Source organism: Nyctibius grandis, chromosome 7 (assembly GCF_013368605.1).
Source record: "Nyctibius grandis isolate bNycGra1 chromosome 7, bNycGra1.pri, whole genome shotgun sequence".
NCBI classification, from domain to species: Eukaryota; Metazoa; Chordata; class Aves; order Nyctibiiformes; family Nyctibiidae; genus Nyctibius; species Nyctibius grandis.
The window spans coordinates 1,115,882-1,136,852 of NC_090664.1; the positions used below are offsets into that span (position 1 = coordinate 1,115,882).

The following is a 20,971-nucleotide window of genomic DNA, read 5'->3' on the forward strand; positions in this document are numbered from 1 at the left end:
AAAAATTTCCTACCAAGAGCTCTACGATATTGTAGAAATATGTGAATGAAGTGCCCTTTGAAAATCTGTTTACAAGATTCTCAACTGTTGGACATCATTTCCTGAAAACAAGACTCTTCCCAGTATTCTGTGGCTAATCTGTGTCCTCGGCAATATGCATATCAGTTTTTCAAACCTGCTCGTTTAATCGGATCTGAAATTTCTCTATTCTGCGATACCCTCCAACTACACATTGAAATATCACCGCCTTTGTAAATCTGTAATTTCTTACGTTGTCATTTGTTATTGCTTGTTAGGTCAGTGATCATTGACAAGACATGTTTTCACATTCATCTCAAAAACATATTTAACGACATGCCTAGATTGCTACTTCCAGAAGTCAATCCAGCTGTTTTTCCTCCCCTCTAAGTCTGACTATGACAAGAGAGTGCTTTAAGAGTGCCTGAAGAATATGCAGGACAAGCAGAACAAAACCGATTAGGTAGGAAGTCAACAGGCAGAGCAGCTCAGGACAACATGTGCACAACAGAGAAAATTCACATCTGATCTTCACACTAGTGCAGCTGTGGCATCTGCCATCGAACAAGACAAACCATGTACAAAATCAGTGGGTTTGTACATCAATGATGTACAAAAACCTCTGTAACTATTTCTCTACATCCTCGTCCCCTTTACTCTCTCACTTATATACACAAAACCAAGAGAGAGAAAAAGCACAGTTAACAGAGAAGGAAAGATGGGGACAAGACACTGTAATAAATACAGTATATGAAACAAATCAAGAGGATGCAGGGAAAAGAGAAATGAGTATCAGATGAGTGACAAAAGTAATCGGTATGGGAGGAACTGCAGTCAAAATTCAGAATTGGAACTCCGCAGGAAGCTCCATACAGAGTAAGTGCCCTTGCACGGGGAGGGCAGGGAGAAGATGTACTCATTTAATAACCAGCCTAGATTCTTTCCACAGCATCAGTGACACCGAATGAACTGTTTAATACTGTGGTTACTGTATTTGTGTTTCTTGTATCTACATGCATTATCCTTTATTGTGTATGCGTGCATCACAAATACTTCTGAGTAAGATCATAGTTATCCTTCTACTTCTGAATCCCCTCACTGTTCTCGGCCACAACCAGCTCCTCTTTGATACGTGCCTGTGCGTTCTCCCCTAGCAACATCCAAAGCCATGCTCTCGAATGCTGCAGAGCTGGCTAAAAATGGGAAGGGTTGACAATTCCTTGCCATGTTCCATCCCGTCTCTCAACCACGAACCTTAATGAAATCCAAAAGCTTGTTGTAGAGCTCCAGGACACCTCTATCTGGCTTAAGATGTCACACAAGGAATAAACTCCCTTCAGTTACTCCTTGAAGAGCTATAATGACACATTGTTGGTTACTATGTCCTCTTGGACAGCACCCAAGGCAACTGTTATTAGGGCTGATATTAAGCATTTGACAGCTTATAAAACTGCAGTTTTTTTCTTGCATACCCATGTTAACTAATAACAGCTGAATGCTTGACTATTAAACAAATTACTTCCTCAGTAAGATCTGACTAATTTCTCAAACATTTTTTGGACAGCTGTTTCATTTCATAGTAATTTGTCAACCACAAACAAATAGAATAACTGATTACTAACCTCCTTATGAGGATCCTTATGTGCTTCTAACGTCTTCATGATTGTGAGCTCTGCGTAATTCTTGAACCTTGCTGGCTGGTTTCTTAGAATTTCTCTTAGAACTTTCAATGCCAAAGCTCTAATTGCATGCTAAAGATACAATATTAAAATAAATGAGTTACGTATCTTTAAACAGACATATGTTTTAACATTTGTTCAGCAGCTGGAAGAGTCTTTGGTAATGGAAAAATATCAGATTATGCTCTACACGTATACACAGTATGAACCTACTGTTAACAAAGCTAGAAAAAAATCTTCAGTTTCTGCCTCTTTGTGATCTCTCTTTTTGCAGATAGTTCTGGTGGCATATCACAAACATGTTGCTAACCTAATTGAGCTATCTACACTACCCAGAAGTTAAGCTGCAAACAACTTTACTCTTCACAAGTGCTGATAAAACCTTTAGCATCACATAACGCACACACATTTCTGAAATTTTTTTTACAAATTATTTTTTTTAAAATCAAAAGCAAGTATTAGTGTCTTTTTGAACCTCAGTAATTTCAAAAACGTGGCCCTTGTAGAGAACAATTACACAGAACTCAGTCTTTTCACAATGAGCATTACTGTATTTTAGAAATATATTTTTAAATGCTTTGCCACACATGATGTTTTCATATTCTAGATTCCACCAGGGGCTACTAACAGATAAGCTCTGAATCACAGGGAAAAATGTTTCATTTAATCTATCATGTGAGGATCAACAAATAAAGAGTTCCTTAGAAGATAAGTATTACTGATGCCCTTTTCACCATCAGGGCATTGAGATTTCATGACATTTTTGTATTTCCACAGTTTTTTGTTCTTCAAGACTAACTTGAATTTGTGCCCTTCCTACAACCCATACAAATTTCAAAGACACTGAAAGTAAACCATGTGCTTTGTTATCATTCTTAACTGGATTAATCTGAATTTACCTCTTTATCTCCAAGTGTTTCAAGCAGCAAAAGCAGTATTGTTTTGAAGTGCTCATCCCAAACACCAAAAGACTCTTCTTGAGTTAACTTCATGAGCTCGTACAGGGCAGCCTTTCTTTCCTCAACTCTCTCGTTATGGTTTGATAACTCTTTCAGTAACTCTGCAACCAGATCAGAATGGTCCATGGGAGGCTCTGTCAAAAAGTAATTCAGAAACACAGTTCTCAGATCATTGCAAATAAATATTAGTACCTGCTGTACAACTGAAGGATATTTTCTAGGATGGTTTGCTAGCTTTCTAGCATGCTTTTATTTTTTTTCCCCAAATTTGTCTGCAAAATTGCAATTTGGCTGCTACATTTTCAGTGCAGCCAACACTGCTGAACAAGCTTACAATCACCAAAAAAATCCTACAATGACACTACAAAAAACCCCTGTAAGCTAGTTTACTGCAAGAGTTTTTGTGCTTGCAATACCCAAAGTGGTAAGTGCTCTGCAACCTTTTAAATCTGATCTATATACAAAGTGCTGCTTTTCCCATATGACCCTTCCATCCAAGATGATAAATTCATCTTTTCTCTGAGAGTATTACGGAATTGCTTAGACTTTTGTAAGCCATGGTTCCACAGCAATAGCTAGGCTGTTAACAGAAATGGGGAAAAAAATGCACAAGAATGGTACAAAATAGCTGAACTAGAAGCAAACCAAGGCCAGTCATCACAAGATGGCTCTGGATTTTAGTTTTGATTAGAGAGGATTCCATGATGATGGAAAAACGCATCAGTAACACAACCCACTGGAGACTGCAAACGGAGAGATCTGCAAACAGTCAAGAAACTTAAAAATGGTCTTAATGAAAATGAAATATCAAGTTGTTGCCTTTATTCCATCGCCAAGACCCGTTTAGCCTTTAACAAAGAAAAGCATATACCTTCCATCTCTGCACTGAGACTTTTGGATAAATTAACAAAACCACACTTTGTTTTCTGGAAGAAGGTTAAAAGTATTGGCATGAAATGCAAGTGTTCCTGCATTGCAGCTTTCCTAAAATTATTCCTTTTACTAACACAGGTAATACATTCTCCAAACCAAATTTATGAGGTCGTATACTGAGCAACCACAGCCCTTGAACATCTTACATTACTGTATTCAATATTGTAACTTATAAATGCTGTACAAAGCACCTATACAAAGAAATAAGTGAAAGCTGAATACCACGTATCAAATACCTTAAAATCACGCATCAGTTACCTTAAAAAAAACCCCCACACTGTTTTTGTACCCAGCATTCCTATTTGCATTCTGTTTTGCATGAATAATCAGGAGCACAAGCACCTGAAAGCAGACACTTTCTTCTGCAAGCACTTCTGCCTCTACCTTAATGCATGCTTTGCAGCCTCTTCAAGTGGATCATTAATGTTTGCCTAAAGGACAGACTGAAATTGCAATAGGCAAGTTATTAATTAGTACAGATGAGCAGGATGGACAATCACTTTTACAAAAGCAAGATCATGGCTTTTATTACCAGAACTATGACACTTGTTCTACCAAACTGCGAGGACTACACTGTAGTTAATCCTATTTTGGGAAATGCATATTGATACATCATTAGCAAAACTACCCATATATGTCTGAATAAAGTCATTTTCACTGTGGAAGTATCAGAAGCGAAGAAGTGGCAACTTGAACATATGGAGGGAAGGGGTAAAGAGAGAAGGTAGCAGCCATGTCCGTGCAGGAATAATGGAAGGAAAGAAGCTCCGTTAGTGGAGGAAATGGCTGGAATTCCTGAAAAACATGAAGACAACCAAGAGGGATGTGCCTTCAAAACCTGTATTTTCCGTTCCTCTGTATGACTTAGCACCCAGTGTTTCATTTCCAAACATTCTCCAGATCACAGTGGAGAGTTGTAAAAGAAGTCATATTCAAAGTCTACTCTCAAAATTTCTTTTTCAGAAAGAAAACAAAACACAAATGAGGAGGAGCAGATGCAACTCCTTCATTTGAATGAATTACAATACACATCAGAGAAACAAATATTTGATTAAGAACAACTCTTCTCAAACCAATCAAATAATATCCTTTTGACAAGACAGTGTAGGGGTGAAAAGTGAACATGTAGGTATGTCTTGAATTTAGTAACGATTTTCCTACTGTCACCCACAGCATCTTAATACAGAAGCTATGCAAACATAGTGGCCAAAAAAGCCAACACAGTGGGTGCAAAACTTGACGAATCACTTGCAGGGTGACTGGACTATAAATGGCTTTTTATTAACCTACGAGGATACGAGTGATGTCCCTGCTCAGGTCTGTGCAGAGCCTGGTTCTGTCTGATGCTTTTGTTAATGATATCGAAGGAATATGGAGACCATTTATTATGAAATCTGCAGATGACATCACTTTAAGAGCAGTTGCAAACATTCTGGAGAAGAGGATAAAAATTGAAAATTATCATGAAGGAATGGTCTGAAAGAAAAAAGGTGGTAAGTGTAAGGGAAGACACAGAAGCAGAAATCTTAAGTCCATATATAAAGTGGCAAGTAAAAAGGAAGATGTTTGGAAAACACAATCCATGGAAGTAAACTGAAATAAGGAAGCTGCTTTGAAGATGAACACTGGTTTTCAACCAGAGACTGTGGAGTGCTATTAAGGAGTCTGGAAGTGCCTTAGAAAGCCAGGTTTCCCTACGCTTTGAATAAAGAGCATCTCCTTTGGGAAACAAGAAGTTCTAGTTGCTGGAAGATTTAGGCTGTTACTCTGAAAACCTTTTTACTGTAAGAGAGGCAAAATACTCAAAGGGCCACGTGGGGTACACTGTGGCATCTCCTCCACCAGAAATTTTCAACTGTTAGACCGTCTGCAGGATACGTGTTCATGCCTCGGTGCTGTGGACAGGACTATATGAGCTCTGTATTTCCGTATCTTTCTCCCAGTAACACAAGAGGATAGCTGGGAGTCCAGTAAAAACAGGACTTTGTGTCACTACCAGGCAGCAATTCTGTGGAGTTTCTCAAAATTAAAATCTAACATTTGACGAGCGCTTCAGGTTTATGGGAAAAGCATGCAGCTCCTAACTGAGGGACTGCAGGCACGAAGTATTTTGCGGAGTGTACCTTTTTTTCATGCAGACTTTTTCAAAGTAATCTTAGATGAAACTCTAAAAGTAACACACAAGTGACAGAACGCACACGGTATAACTAAAAACTAAGCGTGAACACAGGATTGAATGCAAGTACTTTATTAAGATCCATTAAAGAGCAGACCTAAATAATGCATTGCACTACTCCTGCAGCCAGGACACACTAATACTGGATGGGGTGCTCCGCTCCGGCCAGTCAGGACTTCTTACAAAACCAGAACATGCTGGCACAGCACAGATTGCGTTTGGTTTACTGCAATATCCAGAAATATGTTGTCAGAAGGTATAAAGAGGCTTATCCCATGTAATGATGGGATCCCTGTAACGCAGAATCTCCATCATAAACTGGTTCTGTATGTAGATGACAAAGGGATTTAATTATTGATATTTACATGACATGATTTGTAAAAATTTGCTTTCCCTTCAGTCCTTTTCAGAAGATAATAATTGGCAATATGCCTCTTCACTAAACAGAGGAGAAAACAGAGAGAAACGCACCTTACTTGGATTTGGTTTTAATTTAATGTAAACTTAAAGTCAACTTATAGAATAGTTGAAAAAACACCATGTCAGAAAAACAGCTTTGTTCTTCAACAGTTTCTGTAACACATCTTTGCTGGATGACAGAAGCAAAACAGTCAGAAGGGGGAAAATTAATTTGTCCCTCACTATTAAGAAATTTGTTTACTTAAAATCTGATTTTAATCTATAACTGAATATGAAATATTAATAATAATGAATACCAGATTATGAAAACCACCTACTACTTTTTAAATAATGATAGTAGTGATACTTTGGAACCTTCCCCACATTTAGATATAAAAAATTACCCAAAGATACACTGAGAAATATCAAAAAGAAGCTCTAGAAGCCTACAAAACAACAGCCCAAGTTCCTAGATTTACATGGGCTAAATGAACCACCTTGCTGGTAAAAGGTGGTTGGTTTTTTTTTTTCCCCCCAAAGAATGTTTAGTCAATAGAAAACACCAATGTCATGTTTCAAATACAAATATATTACTAACAAAATACTTAGTCTTTCACCTAATTCCCAAACTGGTTTGATCCAGGTTTTACTTCCTTGCTGTAAATCTTTTTTTTTCCATTTAAATTTCAATCATAAAGCAATCTGATAAGTAAATTTATATTGACAATACTGCCACAGGATGTGCTACCAGAAGTATACAATATAGTTCAGTATTTATATGAGATAATAATCTTAATCTCTACAAATACCAATTGTTGGATTATCAACAATGTCACTCTAAAGGGCTATTAACAAAGAAACTAATTTGAAATACAGTATTTGCAAAAATCTCTCAAAGAAGTGGCACTTGTGATACACATATAGCTAATAAATTCAGAAACTGAATGCAAAGATGGAAAATCTCACCATTTTTCTTCTAGCACAGAATGCAATCTGAAGCTTACCATCAGGGAATTGCTCTGCATCATCATCAAACATGGCTTCTTTCAAAGCAGATTTATTAAATGAACCGATACCATCAGAATAATTGTATGGGTTATAATCTCGTGAACGTGGCGAAGAGTGGGGAGGCATCGTGTTGAGTAATGATGTTTTGTTATCAAGAGCTGTGCGGCCTGTGTCGCTCACACCACTGCCTGCTCGTAGGTCTACTAGGCCAGAAGCACTGCAAATCTGCAGGACAAGAAGTATCATACAAGCACATGAAATAACACTTACACTTTTCAATTAACTACATTACTAATTCATCTATAGAGCACAAACTTACAAATTTCAAAAATTTCAAACTAGCCTTCAAATAAGAATCTTATAAACAGTTCCCTAAACTTTGCTTTCTTTCAAAAAAAAGAAAGATAGTCCAAAAAAACCTCATGAACTAGAAGCAGCTGTCAGTATTTTATCTCAGAAGTTTGATGCTAAGTAATTAAAAACATGTTGAAACATATACATATTTGGCAAGCTCAACAAATGTGAAAGCCAAAGTTCCACAGGGGCGGAAGTTTAAAACACTGCACGTAGCACCGCAGTGAAAAAGCCACAGGTTCTGTACGGAATAAACTAAAACTTTGTTAAAATATATATTAAGGTGCAGACCTCTGAAAAACGGAGCTCCAGCTGTTTTGCAAGAATTTTAAATTTGCATTTTAAATAAACAAACAGCTAGCACTACTTAGAATCAGCATTTACACTTCCAAAATGTGGTTCAAGACTAGGAACGTATTTTTCTAAAGCTCTGAAATAATTTAGGAGAAACATCCCATTTCAGCAGTCATAACATACAAACCTACTGAAAAAGATGCTTTATTATCTGTGATAAATCAGTCATTGGCTTGGTTTGCTGATACAAAGATGCACCGAGTTTAAATACTCACCGAATCGCCATCCTCTTTTTTTGAATCTCGTTTTACAGGCTCATTCATATCTTCCTGACTACGAAAACTGAAATTCTGAATGGCTTCAGTGACCCCACGAAGAGAGCTGTATATATCTTCAGAATTCATATTTTCAGTGTCATAGTCAAATGCACTGTGAGCCATGGAGAAGGACATAGGAATTAAGATGAATTTATTTTGTGACCCCATATTTTAAAATAACATTAGCAAGGAACTACAGAGACTCAAGAAATATTAATAAAATTATTTTTTTTTCTTGAAATACATTGAGGAAGAAAGCTGTCTCTCCACGTAACAAAACTTTATTATGGTACATCTTGGTAAGTGTACTGCCACCGACAGAGAAAGCACTGGGAGTAGCTGGCTAAGGGGAGGGCTACATTAGGTAGCAGCATCTGCCTGAAGAAACAAACTTTGCTCTGTTTCACTAATATGAAGCAACTGGGATTTTTACACCATTCTCTCCTTCTGAAAAGAGTTCCAAAGTAAGGAGGACTGATAGAACTCAACAGTTTTCACAGTAAGTTGACTGCTAAAAGCAAAATTAAATAGTCCACTTCACTGGCGACATTGGTACCACAAAATTAAAGACCACAACATTTATGAACTAACTCTTTTTTAGTCTCCCCAGTATTAAGTCTGGTTTGATGACCTAGCTGACCTATTCGAACATTTGCTAAACGCTTCCGTTCCTTCTCTTGCTGATCCATTTGCAGTCCAAGGTGCACAGCCCTTCCCACCTCAGGCCAGCCCTGGCACTTATCAGACCCTTCAGGGAGACGAAGCATTTCACTGCACTGCCATTCCACTGAGGGAGGGGGATTATTTTTCAGCGTCGGTCACTTCATGCAAAATTTGCTCCACACTTTCACTCTTGGGGTTACTATTTTGGACAACACGTAATGAAGCCTTAGATGCAGAACTGTAGCAACACCAGCCTACATTACCTTGGTGACAAAGTGTTCTGTGATGTATTGGTTGGGGAAGTGAGAGGGCTTGACCAACTTGCTGGGGAGCGTGGAGTAGGTCTTGTTAAAGGACTTCCCATTGTTCCCTGCAAGAAGAGAGGTGAGAAGAGATACTCCAGTAGGACTTCAGCTTCCCTTTTAACTTATTATTGTATTTATTTTCTAGCGCCCAGAAACATTTAAAGAGCTTCTATTTCATTTATTGGATTGGCTAACCAATTACTAGTAACTTCAATCAAGTGTAACTTTGAAATGAGTAAAGTAAAAGATAAACTACTCTTAAAAAGCACATTGAAAGTTATTAAGTCACTTGGAAGCAGCACAGAAAGTATCATTCTCTGGAGGAAAAAGAAAAGGCATTCCATAAAGAGTGGTATCTGCTACTAAGACAGACTTCTACACAGGATTTGGGTTGCCTGCCCTCCTCTACCAACCTTCTTGCTCTCAAAAATAACCCCACTGAAATGGACTTATGTTCAAAACACCAGTAACGTCAGGAAGAATAATAAGAGGTGTAGATACCTGACCACTGTTGCCTGTATTCCGGAGATGATTATGGAGAAGCTTTGTGGCTCCATCCTGAAATGTTTTTGGTAAAGCACCCAGCAGCATTGTAAACTCTGGAGTGTTGAGTTCAAAAAGGGAAATCAGCACTGACTGTGCAGCCTAGAAAAAGCAAATACAGATTGGAGACATTAATTAATTTGAGTTTCTAAAGTAATTTTACCAGCAAAAGATGCTATAATGAGTGGTAATCACAAAACGTGACTTAAGTCTTGATCAAGCTTGAATAAAGATGTTAACAGATGTGAACAAAAGCTCTTTATGTTTGCTGGTAAGCTGAAAGTTCAGATATTGATAAATCCAGGCACACAGCAAAGAGCTTCCACTTTGCACAATCATTTTAACAAGTAGCCTTTCAGAAATATGCTCCTCAAGCCTCCCAACTGCAGATCCCCGCTTAGTGAAAAATGTACTGAAGGAATTCACAAAATGGCTTTTAAAGGGTTTGCCAAGTTGAACAAATTTAAAGAGAGGAATGGAAGACACCAGGCAGGAACAAGCCTGCAATTCCTTCTCCCAAGTTCTGCAAGTGGTAATTACAGATGATGGATAATCAAAACACTACTTGAAAAGGAACAGTTATTGCTTTAGAAATTAAAAAAACCCACACAGATACCCTAATTTGGAATGAGACAGTCTTGATTTGGAGTTGTGATCACAGCACTTGATAGTCTTTATAACTTATCCTACAGCCAAACTAGTTAGTTAACCTTCCCCCCCTCTTTATCTTCTTAAAAGATAAGCAAACATCATGAGGAATAATTTAGCTGACTGCATACTCTAACGATGAAAACTGTTAACTATAGGAGTTTGTAGTCTACTGGATGTCACCTCCCACACCCTCAATTTTAATAGTTCATCTTTAACATCATCCTCATCCTACAGCATGTTTTACTATATATATATTTTTTATCTGAAAGAAATATCAGAGCTCTTTACTGACAAAGCAACACTGTAAGTTACACACTGGTTGGGTTCCCTACAGTAAAGGAATGTTGACTGCATGACTTCATAATGTTTGTACAGTTTGATGAATATTCCCTGGATAGTCTAACAAACCTGTCAACACAGTAACTAACCTAACACGTGCAATGAAGGGCTAGAGACGAAGTTCTCCAGAGTTGTTTAATAGTTTCTTTGTAGTACAAAACTCTGATTCTAAGATTAACCAACTATGTCTAGTTTATACAGCTCACCATCAAAGTCTGCCGTGCACTGGAGAGAACCAGTGCTTCATGCTAGACAGAATGATAGGCAGCTTGCTTAAGCAGCAATATACTTCAAGCAAGTAGTTTAGAAAATTCTTTTAGACATTTATTTCCTTCCTTTTGCTTCCAGAGCAATGAACTGTAGCATTTTTTAATTAAAAGTGGAAAGCCAAGGTATGAGCACACATACCAACACACATCTCGGTATTAAGTTTAATGACAAAAATACTAGCCTGTTCGATTGCCACAAATTATCTTTGCACGCTCGTGACTGGCTGTTTTCTTTAACTTTTATTCCCTTCTCCCTCTGATAGCCTTCCCTTCAAGTGAACACCCTGAATGCCCTCTACAACCTGTCTTCAATGTTTCGCTTTCCCTTGTTATTTCTTATGGTCAGTCTTTCAGCAGAAATTGATACAAAGCAAAACCAAAACAAATGCAGCAACTGAGCAAAGGCTTGGGAATTACCACTTCCCTTTTGCTGTCCGTTATCCACGTCTCCCCTCACTAACACTGTGTCTATTTAAGCTGCCAATAAAATAACACAACAGACAGTCCAGGGTCGTATCAGGAAAGAAACTGATACCATCAGATCTGCGCAAAATGGAGCTCCATCTAAAGTATCAAAATTGATACTGACTCACAGAAAGTTTTCAACTATGCAATTACCTATTTTCTCTCTCTTCCTTGACAAAAAAAAAGCACATTTAAGAGTATTTGGAGGTTTTTCTTCTCCTCAGCGTAAGCTCTCTCTCTTGAGATTTAAGTCCAGTCATACAGATAACATCTTTGAAAGTCTGCAATAAGGATGAGGAATACTTCTTTGGTTTTGCTTTGTTCTTAGAACTCCTTAAGAAGATTCTAGTTCTTTCCAGAAGAATTCCAATCTTAGAAGAAATCTAAGTTCTGAAACATACATTTTTACCTTCCAGAAAGAAGTCCCATGTCACTGACCTGCACTAAAAGAGCCCAACTTCAGACTAATAAAACAAAAAAGGATTTTTCACAATACTTAGTACTGGAAATGGTTTTACTGAAAAAAAATACCTAACCCATCAACTACACAGAAATACACTTGACAAAAACTTATAATTTAAAGAAATCATACTAAATGCTATAAGCTTATTAAAATAAATAAAATGAACAAGGCTGTGAAGCCTGCTGAGAGAACGAAACTTTTTATACCATCAGAATAACACTTTTGACTACTTTGTGATGAAATTTTATTTTCAAGAGCTATTAAAGACTTTTGGCAGTTAGTTGCCTCTAACAGCTCTGTTATGGAAAGAAAAAATAAAATGAGAGAACTTTATGTAATTAAGGTGTTCCAGATGATTAAACTCACTGGCAATTCTTTCCACGATTCAGTTACTTATTGACATAAAAATGCTTATTAGAGATATGAACCATCAGATAAGACAGCTTGCCACGTGTCTTAGTACTAAAACTTTACTGATTTAGAAGATAGTGCTGCTTCAATTCTCCTCCTGTTTTATGGTCTTGTATGTGTCACTAGAACATGGTACTAGGCCAGACAAGTCCATTGAATATAATCTATTACCACCTTCTCATACTCATGAAGTTATATAAGAAATATATATTATTTATTATAGAAATATTATCTCCAATATAAACTCTCCTATGTTTTTTTATTACATATTACAAACATTCCAGATATCAAGAAGTTGTGGAAGTTATTTTAATTTTTGTTCTCTTCACATTACACACTTTGTGAGACAGCTCCCACTATTTTCTCTCTACTTTCTCCCACCAAACATCCCTCCTAGAGCAAGGAAGTTTTGGTACTGTTTCTAGAAATTATGAAGTTGCCAAAATTCAAATTTAATTGAAAATAGCAACGGAAATCTAAACAACTGAATTGCTGCAACCCTTCAAACTGCATAAATAAACAGAGAAAAAGAAACAGAAGAGTTACTTCTCTAAGTCAATATGAGCCATAAAGTAAATATGTTTATTTAGCATTCAAAAAGCATTAGCAGGCTGATAATGGCAGCTAAGACAGAATGGCTGGTGACAATCAGAACAACAACAAAACCCTATTCCATCAAGCTGCAAACAAAATTGGAAGGTTTTTGGTTTCTATAGTGGAAGGACTATTTAGAAGCCCTTTCCAACGACTGCATTAGTACATTTCTCATGGTTATTCTATATCCCTGGTATACCCACGTAGCTCACAAATATGAATTTTCACTTCACAACAGTTATGTGGCAAAGGGAGTGTTGCACTGCCACTGCAGCGTTACAAGAACAAACCTTTGACACTATATTATTACAGCACAAACTTTCTTTTGTCAAAGGGTCAATAGTTATTTGCCTGTATTTTGTTAAACACAAAGGATTCGAGAAAATCCAACAGAGATTCAACCAAGTTTGCTACCAAACTTACTAGCAGCACATTCATAACAGGAATGGTATCACAGAGGATGGTCTCTGAAGTAATATTAAAACTTTATAGTAAATGCCCACTGAAGAGATTTTAATACCAGAGAGTGCTTGAAACAAAGTTATTCCTTGTATTAGGAAAGTTAATCTCAACATACTAACATACATAAAAATACAACCTTAACAGAGAGTTTTAAGAGGTGATAATTTTGAATTTTTACTTAAATATTCTTAAACATAGTTTTTGGCCAAGTTTTACTTTGTCACTTCTGATATTTTATACAGAAAAATTAGGTGCGTTTGCTGAGCAGGATATAAAAGTTCCCCTTCTCTATGAAAGAATAAGTTTGTTTTTAAAGAATTTTTTATTGTTGTTCAGGCAAGAAGTATCAGCTTCTCTAACTGCCAAGACACTTGGAATGTCCTGCAATTCTAAGCACACATTAACAAACGTACCTTCCTAACGTCTGAGCTTTTAGGTTCTGTGGTCCAGGTGATGATCCGAGACACTGCTAACCTAGTTTCACTTGAATTTACAAAATCCCCTGGATCCATCTGTTGCGCAAGAGTCTCTATGTATTTAAGGATTGCAACTTTGACCTGCAAAGAGAAATAGGGTCAGGTGGACAATAAAAATAGTGGGCTGAAAGAACAAGTGTGCTCACAGAGTAGTGTTCATTCCCTAAAATAAAGATTTTTTTTTTTTTCCCAATTAAACAAAACATCTTTTCACCATTGGTATAAAACTCTATATAATAAATCAATTTACAAATGGATGTAACATTTCAAGAAGGGAGTTATTCCACAGAAATTCAAATATTAAGAGAAATCTTAGATTTCACTGATAGAAACTAAAAGATACACAAATCATTGCATATGCAGAAGCTTATATTTAACAAAAAGAAAAGTACTGAGAATATTTAAGAATAATCAGGATTTTAAAGAATTATTCAGAATTATGAAGAACTTTTTTCAAGTACTAAAATGAAAAATGAACATAATCTGATGAACCAATAAACAGTTCCTATTAGTTCCTACTATGCAGGTAACACTCAGCATTCTTTTATAAAACACCAGAGTTGAGCAGTCACTATTTTTGGTTATAAGCCACATGAATCTTCCCATTAAATACTAAAAAGGTATGGAATAGGATTTCTACAAAAGACTTAGAAGGGGTCACATGCATACTTTTCCTTTGAAGATATTTCAAAGACAGACACACGGATTTACCAGGAGAACAGAAAAGCTGCTTTATTCCCCCATTTATCTGAGCATCGTCCTCCTACTCCCCTAGCTCCCTCTGCTCCTCATGCAGAATCTCTGTTTTATACATCCCAGACTGCAGCATCTCTCTCTAGTTTCTCCAAAATTGCACCACTGCACAGCTTTGGACAAAGGTCTAGTATGCCAGTATCGCCCTTAAATATTTATCTCCTCGACTCCTGCTGCCCCAGAGATTTGTCACACAACCCAAAGTGGTGAATATTTATTTAGGCCACCTATTTGACTTAGCTGCTTTTATTTCCACTAATAACTACAGTGAACCAGAAATACCTACCAGGAGGGAGACACCTATGTCCTTCATAACCAGAAAGAAAAAAAAAGTTCTGGGTGTATTTTTAATTGTTCGTGGTTTGTAGTACAACTGTTCCAAGCAAAGCTATTTAGAAATTTCCCTTGGTCGTGAAAACTTGCAGGCTGTTAAAACCTCAAGACACACTAAGTGACGCACACATTAGTGATAGCTGATACATGTAGATAAATACTTCATTTTCACAGCAGCTGTTAAAGCTCAACTTCTCTAAAGTTCTATAACAAGCAAGAGCTGGAGGCTTTCTCTTATGCAGATCAATATCAAAAAATGCAGTAAACCCCACACTATTTGCCAGATTCTTCCCAAGGGAAAAAAAACCCACAAACATCGCAGCAAAAAGCCTTAGGCTACACGGTTTTCCTAATATGAAGCCATAGTTAAAATTTCTAGATTACCAAGAGAATCCATCATGACAGCACTACGTTTCACTGTTCACGATTTAAATATATACAACATCACACCTTCAAAAAAATTTACTGTTAAGAACTGTAACAGTTAGAACATCCAGAGGCATTTCCCCCATTGAAAAGGTTCTGGACTACTATGTCTGAGAGAGGAGTATTATTCAGTGTTTAAACTGCTCCCACAGAGTAAACTTCTGGAAAGAGGAAGGGTCTCAGGAGACAGAAGATGAATGGAGAGAGTTTGCACTAATAAAGCTTTTCGCAGTGAGACCGCCAGCCAGAGCTAAGTTTGACAGCTATTCTGAAAGACAGTGTTTTTCACGAATTGCTTTTGAGAGAAGAAATTCTGGAAGAGGTACCTTTCTATGCTCAAAATATAATGAGACAGTATTATTACGGATAAAAAAAAACCCACCCTGAACTAAACTTCATAACAGCAGCAAATCTACCTATGATGTATTTTTGTCACTATTTCCAGTAAGGATGTACAGAGTTGAGATTCAGAAATAAAAGGTCTAACATAGTCCTCTTGAACAACCCATTTAATCTCTGAGAGAGGAGATAAATGATTTCTGACTGCAATGAAAGCTGCTCCACAAATTCTTACAATGAATATTTGCCGTTAAGCTGAAACCACTGTCTCTGAAGTTGTTTAATACTGTCTTGACTTTCTTTGTACTCTTCTAGGTTGAATTTATTGTACTTTTGCCAGACTATAAACACTGAGACATTTTTCCTGTACAGCACATAACACAGACATTTTCTTTAAGGATAGGACTGCTGTACTAAGTGAGCTGAAATATAGATCACACCACAATTAGCACTATTACTCACAAAAAGAATATTAGACATAAATGGAACTAAAGTGCTTCACAAATATCTTTCACAGATAATGAAATGACAAATTCTGGCATGAAAATATGTGCAACTACCTCCAGAGATTCAGGAAATACTGTAAGGATGCTACACAGTCAGTGGCAGAAGGCAAATTGTTTTCCTGTCCTGTGAAAAATCTGAGATTTACACAGTTTCATTTGCTGCATCAGGGTAAAACAAAATAAATATTTCACATAACAGGAAAAAAGAAAAAAGGACAGAGGAACGTAGAGAAGCTGCTTTTACAAACCAGAATCAAGTCCATCTCTTACAGTGCTTTCCTGGGATGCGAGAGGCTACTCTGCCTTACTCAGGCTGAAAACAAGCATCATGCAAAGTGACTTTCAGATTGCCACAGCCCAGGTGTCTGTCCCCAAGTTACTGGATACTTAGGAGTGACTGCCTCTGCCATTATTTAACCAAATGACTAAAATATACACTAAAGATGAATTTTGAAGGGCGCTCTCATCTATGTGAATCTGTGTCATTGGCTGGTTGGCTTTTTTTCATCCAGAAATTTTAATACGGACTTAGGAAAAATAAATCTTCTGATCAACTCTGGCAAAAATCTTTGTCAACCGATCAGTATTTTCAAATTAAAGCTTTCAGAAACTTGTAATGAACTTTGGTCACAATGCTTAAATCAATTCCTCACTGAGTGTGAGCCATTTGATATTCAACCTGAGAAAAATGAAAGTCATGATTTGAAGTGTATTTCAGGACAACACCCATCCTTTGGAGAGCCTATGTTCTGCACCTGCGAAAATAAGCTTAATAGATTATTTCCCATCTAGAAAATTTGACTCCTATGCCCATCCATAAATTTGACCAAAATAGATACATGCATTTGGCACCTCTAAACAGCGTTTCAGCAGTTCACCACACCTACGTGTAAAATCACAGCAAAAGAAAGTACGACAGATACAGCACAATACACTGTGCTGCATCCTCCATGGATCAGGTCAGTAGAATTCCACCTTCTCTGTGTTTGTTACCTGCTAGCTATCCAAACCCACCTCTGTGGCCACTCTAAATGCTTGACTTTTATTGTCCAAGACTTAGCTGTGTTTGTAAGAGTAAGAACGACAATGACAGTTTACTCTAAAGGATCATGATTATTTACTACTACCACATGAAAACCAGAGGGAAAAGTCATTTGCAGAAGGGAATCCTGGCACAAAGCAACTTTCTGATCTATCATCCCTTCTTACATCTGATCATCTCTAAGGATGCTGAAAATCCTTTCTCGGATTTTTCCTGTCACAGTTTGTTTCTCAGTATGTCTGGCCCAAAGGCACACTCTGCAACAAAATAATCATTTATCAGAGTAAGAACAAAAGCTGAAGATTTCAAGAAATGGAGTAGTGCCCTAGGATTATCACTTCATCTGTTAGACATCTGGGTGCACCGAGGATGGGATTTAGACAAAATATTAAAGAATGTGGATATTAAATAGCTACTTCTGCAATTTATGTTCAATAACTTTACTGTCTGGATCCTGAAGTTGTAGTTACCTCATAAAGATGGAAGTAAGGGGTAGATACCACTTTCTTCTGAAAAAAAAGCTTACCTTCTCTTAAACAGTTACATACTTTCCTGTCCCAAAAATTCATCTTAAATACTCTTGATTTTATTTCAAACTAACAGGTGTTCTTCTATCGAGGTAGTTTTTACCAACATCTTGATTTCAGAAGTCTCTCTCAAATACTGGAAATTATTTGCAGAATGTCTTCCCATTAAGTTTTTCAGATTTTTTAGTTCCTTCTAGGTCACACAGTGAATATTCTTGTACTTAGCCTAGTAGGAGTCCATGTATTGTTCCAAATTTACACTCTCAACTTTGAAACATGATCAGTACACTTTTACCTGCTATAGTACTGTATGGAGAAAAAGAAATTCTCAACCATCAAATTCACCTTCCCGGAGAGGAAAACCAAGCAAAACAAAACCAAGCCCAATTTGTTCCAAGGATTTACTTAAACAACAAACTGATTTTTACTACCTCATTTGCTGTCTTCAATAACTGACAGCAGTCCCTTTTTAACACAGCTCTACGAAGCAACAGTGGTCAACGTATCACCTGTCCTCAAAAGCTTAAAAAGGTAAGTTTTACTGTATTGTAGACAAAAAAGGCATATTCATGTGACTTTAGGTTCAACAGAACTTGGGAAAAGTCATATTCTTGTGCAGTATCAAACTATGTAAAAATATTTCGTGCAGGATAGAGAAGAAAACGCCAGTTATCACATGCTTGTTATTTCCCCATTTACATCACTTGTAAATCTTCTTAGCATTTATCCTAAAATCAACTCTCTTTGGAACTGTTAAGTGTACTACAGAATACATTTTTACTTTTCAGTTATACTGGCAGGTCTATGGATTGCAGATTCTTATGTAAAAATGTGTTGTAATTACAAAGCTACACACTGCTTTCAAAAAAGTAAGTGTACCTCAAAGGGAGCTGATTTTTAATATAGTAACTCAAGTTCATATTAATATTAAATTAATTTAATTCAAGACCTATCAGGCTGAACACAGGAAAAAAAAATATATATGAACTAGGAAAACATGACTGGGAAATCACAAACATAAAATTAGAAAAGACTTGATAGAGTGAGTTTGCATAACCAGCTTGATGTTAGGCGGCCACATTTTTGTTGCTCATTTTTACTGTACCGTGGTTTTATTAGATCTCTCTTGCAGCAAACATCTTCATACTAGTTTAATGTTTAAAATCGAACATCTGCATGCTTAAAGTTTCTTGCAAAGGTTAGTAGCAGCGTATAAATGCATTCAAATAAAAATTATTGGAAACACTGTAAGAGTTTGACATAGGGTTAAGAATAAAGACAATAATTCAGACAAAAACCTTTGAGCTCCAAAAAGAGCGAAGCTGGTCCTGTAGTGCTGGCTTGACTGTCTGAAAGTTTACAAAAACAAAATCCACTAATTGAAAACCTGTTTGGTTGGGGTTTTTTTTAAACAAAACAAAAATAGCAATCCACATTCAAATATTAAGATAAGCAAATGTCTATCAATGAAGATTTTTGTTTGCAACGCAAGTCTGAAAATTCTTACCTTCAGGCTAGGTGTTTGGGTCTGGTCAACAGTAAATCTCATTAAAATACTGAACTGGAGGTCATTTGGAAAAGATTCCCTGTAAAACAAACAAATTAAGTCGTGCTAAGTTACGTTAAATTTTCTTTTAATACCTGTTGAGAGGCACTAAATAAGCCCTCATTCTTTTCAGTAAAGAAAAGCTTGTAAAAAGCCGCTTTTTCCAAAAGAAAAAAATTTCTACCAGTTTTGTTGCTATTGTATCTGAATTTCAGAAACACTCACCTAGCATGCAAAGGACAAAGTTTAAGAAATTTGACCTTTGAAGCAGTTATAGCCAGAACAGATAACACAAGTAATAAGGAATGATATAATAATGGTATGGTAGCATTCTGATTCTAAATCTATACAATCCTCATGTTAACACGCAGTAGTACTATACTGAAGTATAGTAGTACTATAGTAGTACTTTAGTAGTATACTAAAGGTGTACACCACATCCCTCCTGCACACTCCTCTGAACCATCCTGTTCTGCTCTGGCTGTCTCTGCTCTCCCACACGCCACACTCCGGGTATGACCCTCAAGGGCTCTACTGCAGCAGCAAAAAAAACTTGGAAGTAGCATGAGGATTTTTTTTTAGCATGTGTTTTTTTAAAAATTATTGTTTTAAGAACTCATTACCTTGTGACATCAAGTGCCTTCTGAACTTTTGCTTGGACAGACCCAAGCAAATCAGCACCCATTTTTTTCAACAGCTGGGTCAGCAGTACAAACAGCCAGTCCTGCAGATCTTCTTTATGGACCTGGATGAAGTCCACCAGTGTCTCCAAAAACATACTGAACACCTAAAAGGCAGAAGAAGATGGAAAGAGGGTAGGATGGGGCGAAAGAGGAAACGACACTGACGTATGCTGAACTTACAAACAAAGAAGAAAGCAGTAAGGGAATCAGAGGCAGAGAAAGGCAGTGTTTTGCAGCCAAGCAGGAAAAAAAAAAAAAGAAAAAAAAAGAAGGAAATCTGTCTTGCTTTCTCATTGGATTTTGATACAAGAGTACACTGGAAATGTTAGCCGACTTCTGTAGAATTTTGACAATTAGGTATTCCATGCAGTTTTGTCAAGAAAAGAAATGCTTACTGTGATGGCTGGCGCAACCTCAATTTTTTCAGTAAAAGTTAATTTTTTACCCTTTCAAGTTTTATCATTGAGTTGATTTGACATATTCCTCGAAGACTACAAAACCCACTTTCTCTCTAAAACCAAAAAAGCTGCTCCAATTCTTTAGCAAAATATTAACTGTAAACATCTACGTTACTAAATACTGCAAAATCATGAAAGCTGGCCAGGTCCTTTACATAAAATATTTGTGGAACATAACAAGGTTCTCCTGCTATTGCAGGTATCCAAACACAAAATTATCCACCAGAGTAGGGAAAAAAGCCACAATACATTTCAGATTGGTAGGTGTTTAAAACACAGAAGTACTTTTGTCTTTTCAAAAACATGTTATCCATTGTGTTCCTTTCAACAAATTATGTTGATTACAATAAATAAAAATAATGTTGAAAAGACTGCACTGAGTAAAAAACCAAGACATGGTATTATTGCATTTACAGTAACCTCAGCACTCAATCAGGAAGAAGGGCTTTTTGAAGGGAAGGGTAATCAAGCCAGGGTAAGCAAATTCACACCATAAAGTGAAAAACTCCATACAGGTATCTTTAAAAGAAGTGCCTCAAAATTTACAGTAGAAATAAAAAATAAATTCAGATTCTTTCAG

The 20,971-nt window shown here is 36.8% G+C and overlaps 1 protein-coding gene across 15 annotated transcripts in view; it reads right to left on the reverse strand.

Annotated features, from left to right (window-relative positions):
• The window catches only part of CLASP2 (cytoplasmic linker associated protein 2), a 145,769-nt gene that overhangs the window by 4,811 nt on the left and 119,987 nt on the right, over positions 1–20,971 (reverse strand). For 9 of the 15 annotated variants that reach the window (XM_068404629.1, XM_068404622.1, XM_068404621.1 and 6 more), the window contains 10 exons: positions 19,874–20,037; positions 19,212–19,290; positions 19,003–19,053; positions 13,716–13,859; positions 9,607–9,750; positions 9,064–9,170; positions 8,096–8,249; positions 7,169–7,397; positions 2,597–2,790; positions 1,641–1,769 (listed from right to left, as the gene is read on the reverse strand). In XM_068404629.1, the coding sequence (XP_068260730.1) occupies positions 1,641–1,769; positions 2,597–2,790; positions 7,169–7,397; positions 8,096–8,249; positions 9,064–9,170; positions 9,607–9,750; positions 13,716–13,859; positions 19,003–19,053; positions 19,212–19,290; positions 19,874–20,037 (1,395 nt within the window). The remainder of the gene's footprint in view (positions 1–1,640; positions 1,770–2,596; positions 2,791–7,168; positions 7,398–8,095; positions 8,250–9,063; positions 9,171–9,606; positions 9,751–13,715; positions 13,860–19,002; positions 19,054–19,211; positions 19,291–19,873; positions 20,038–20,971) is intronic. The other 6 variants (XM_068404633.1, XM_068404625.1, XM_068404624.1 and 3 more) reach the window with 1 other exon arrangement.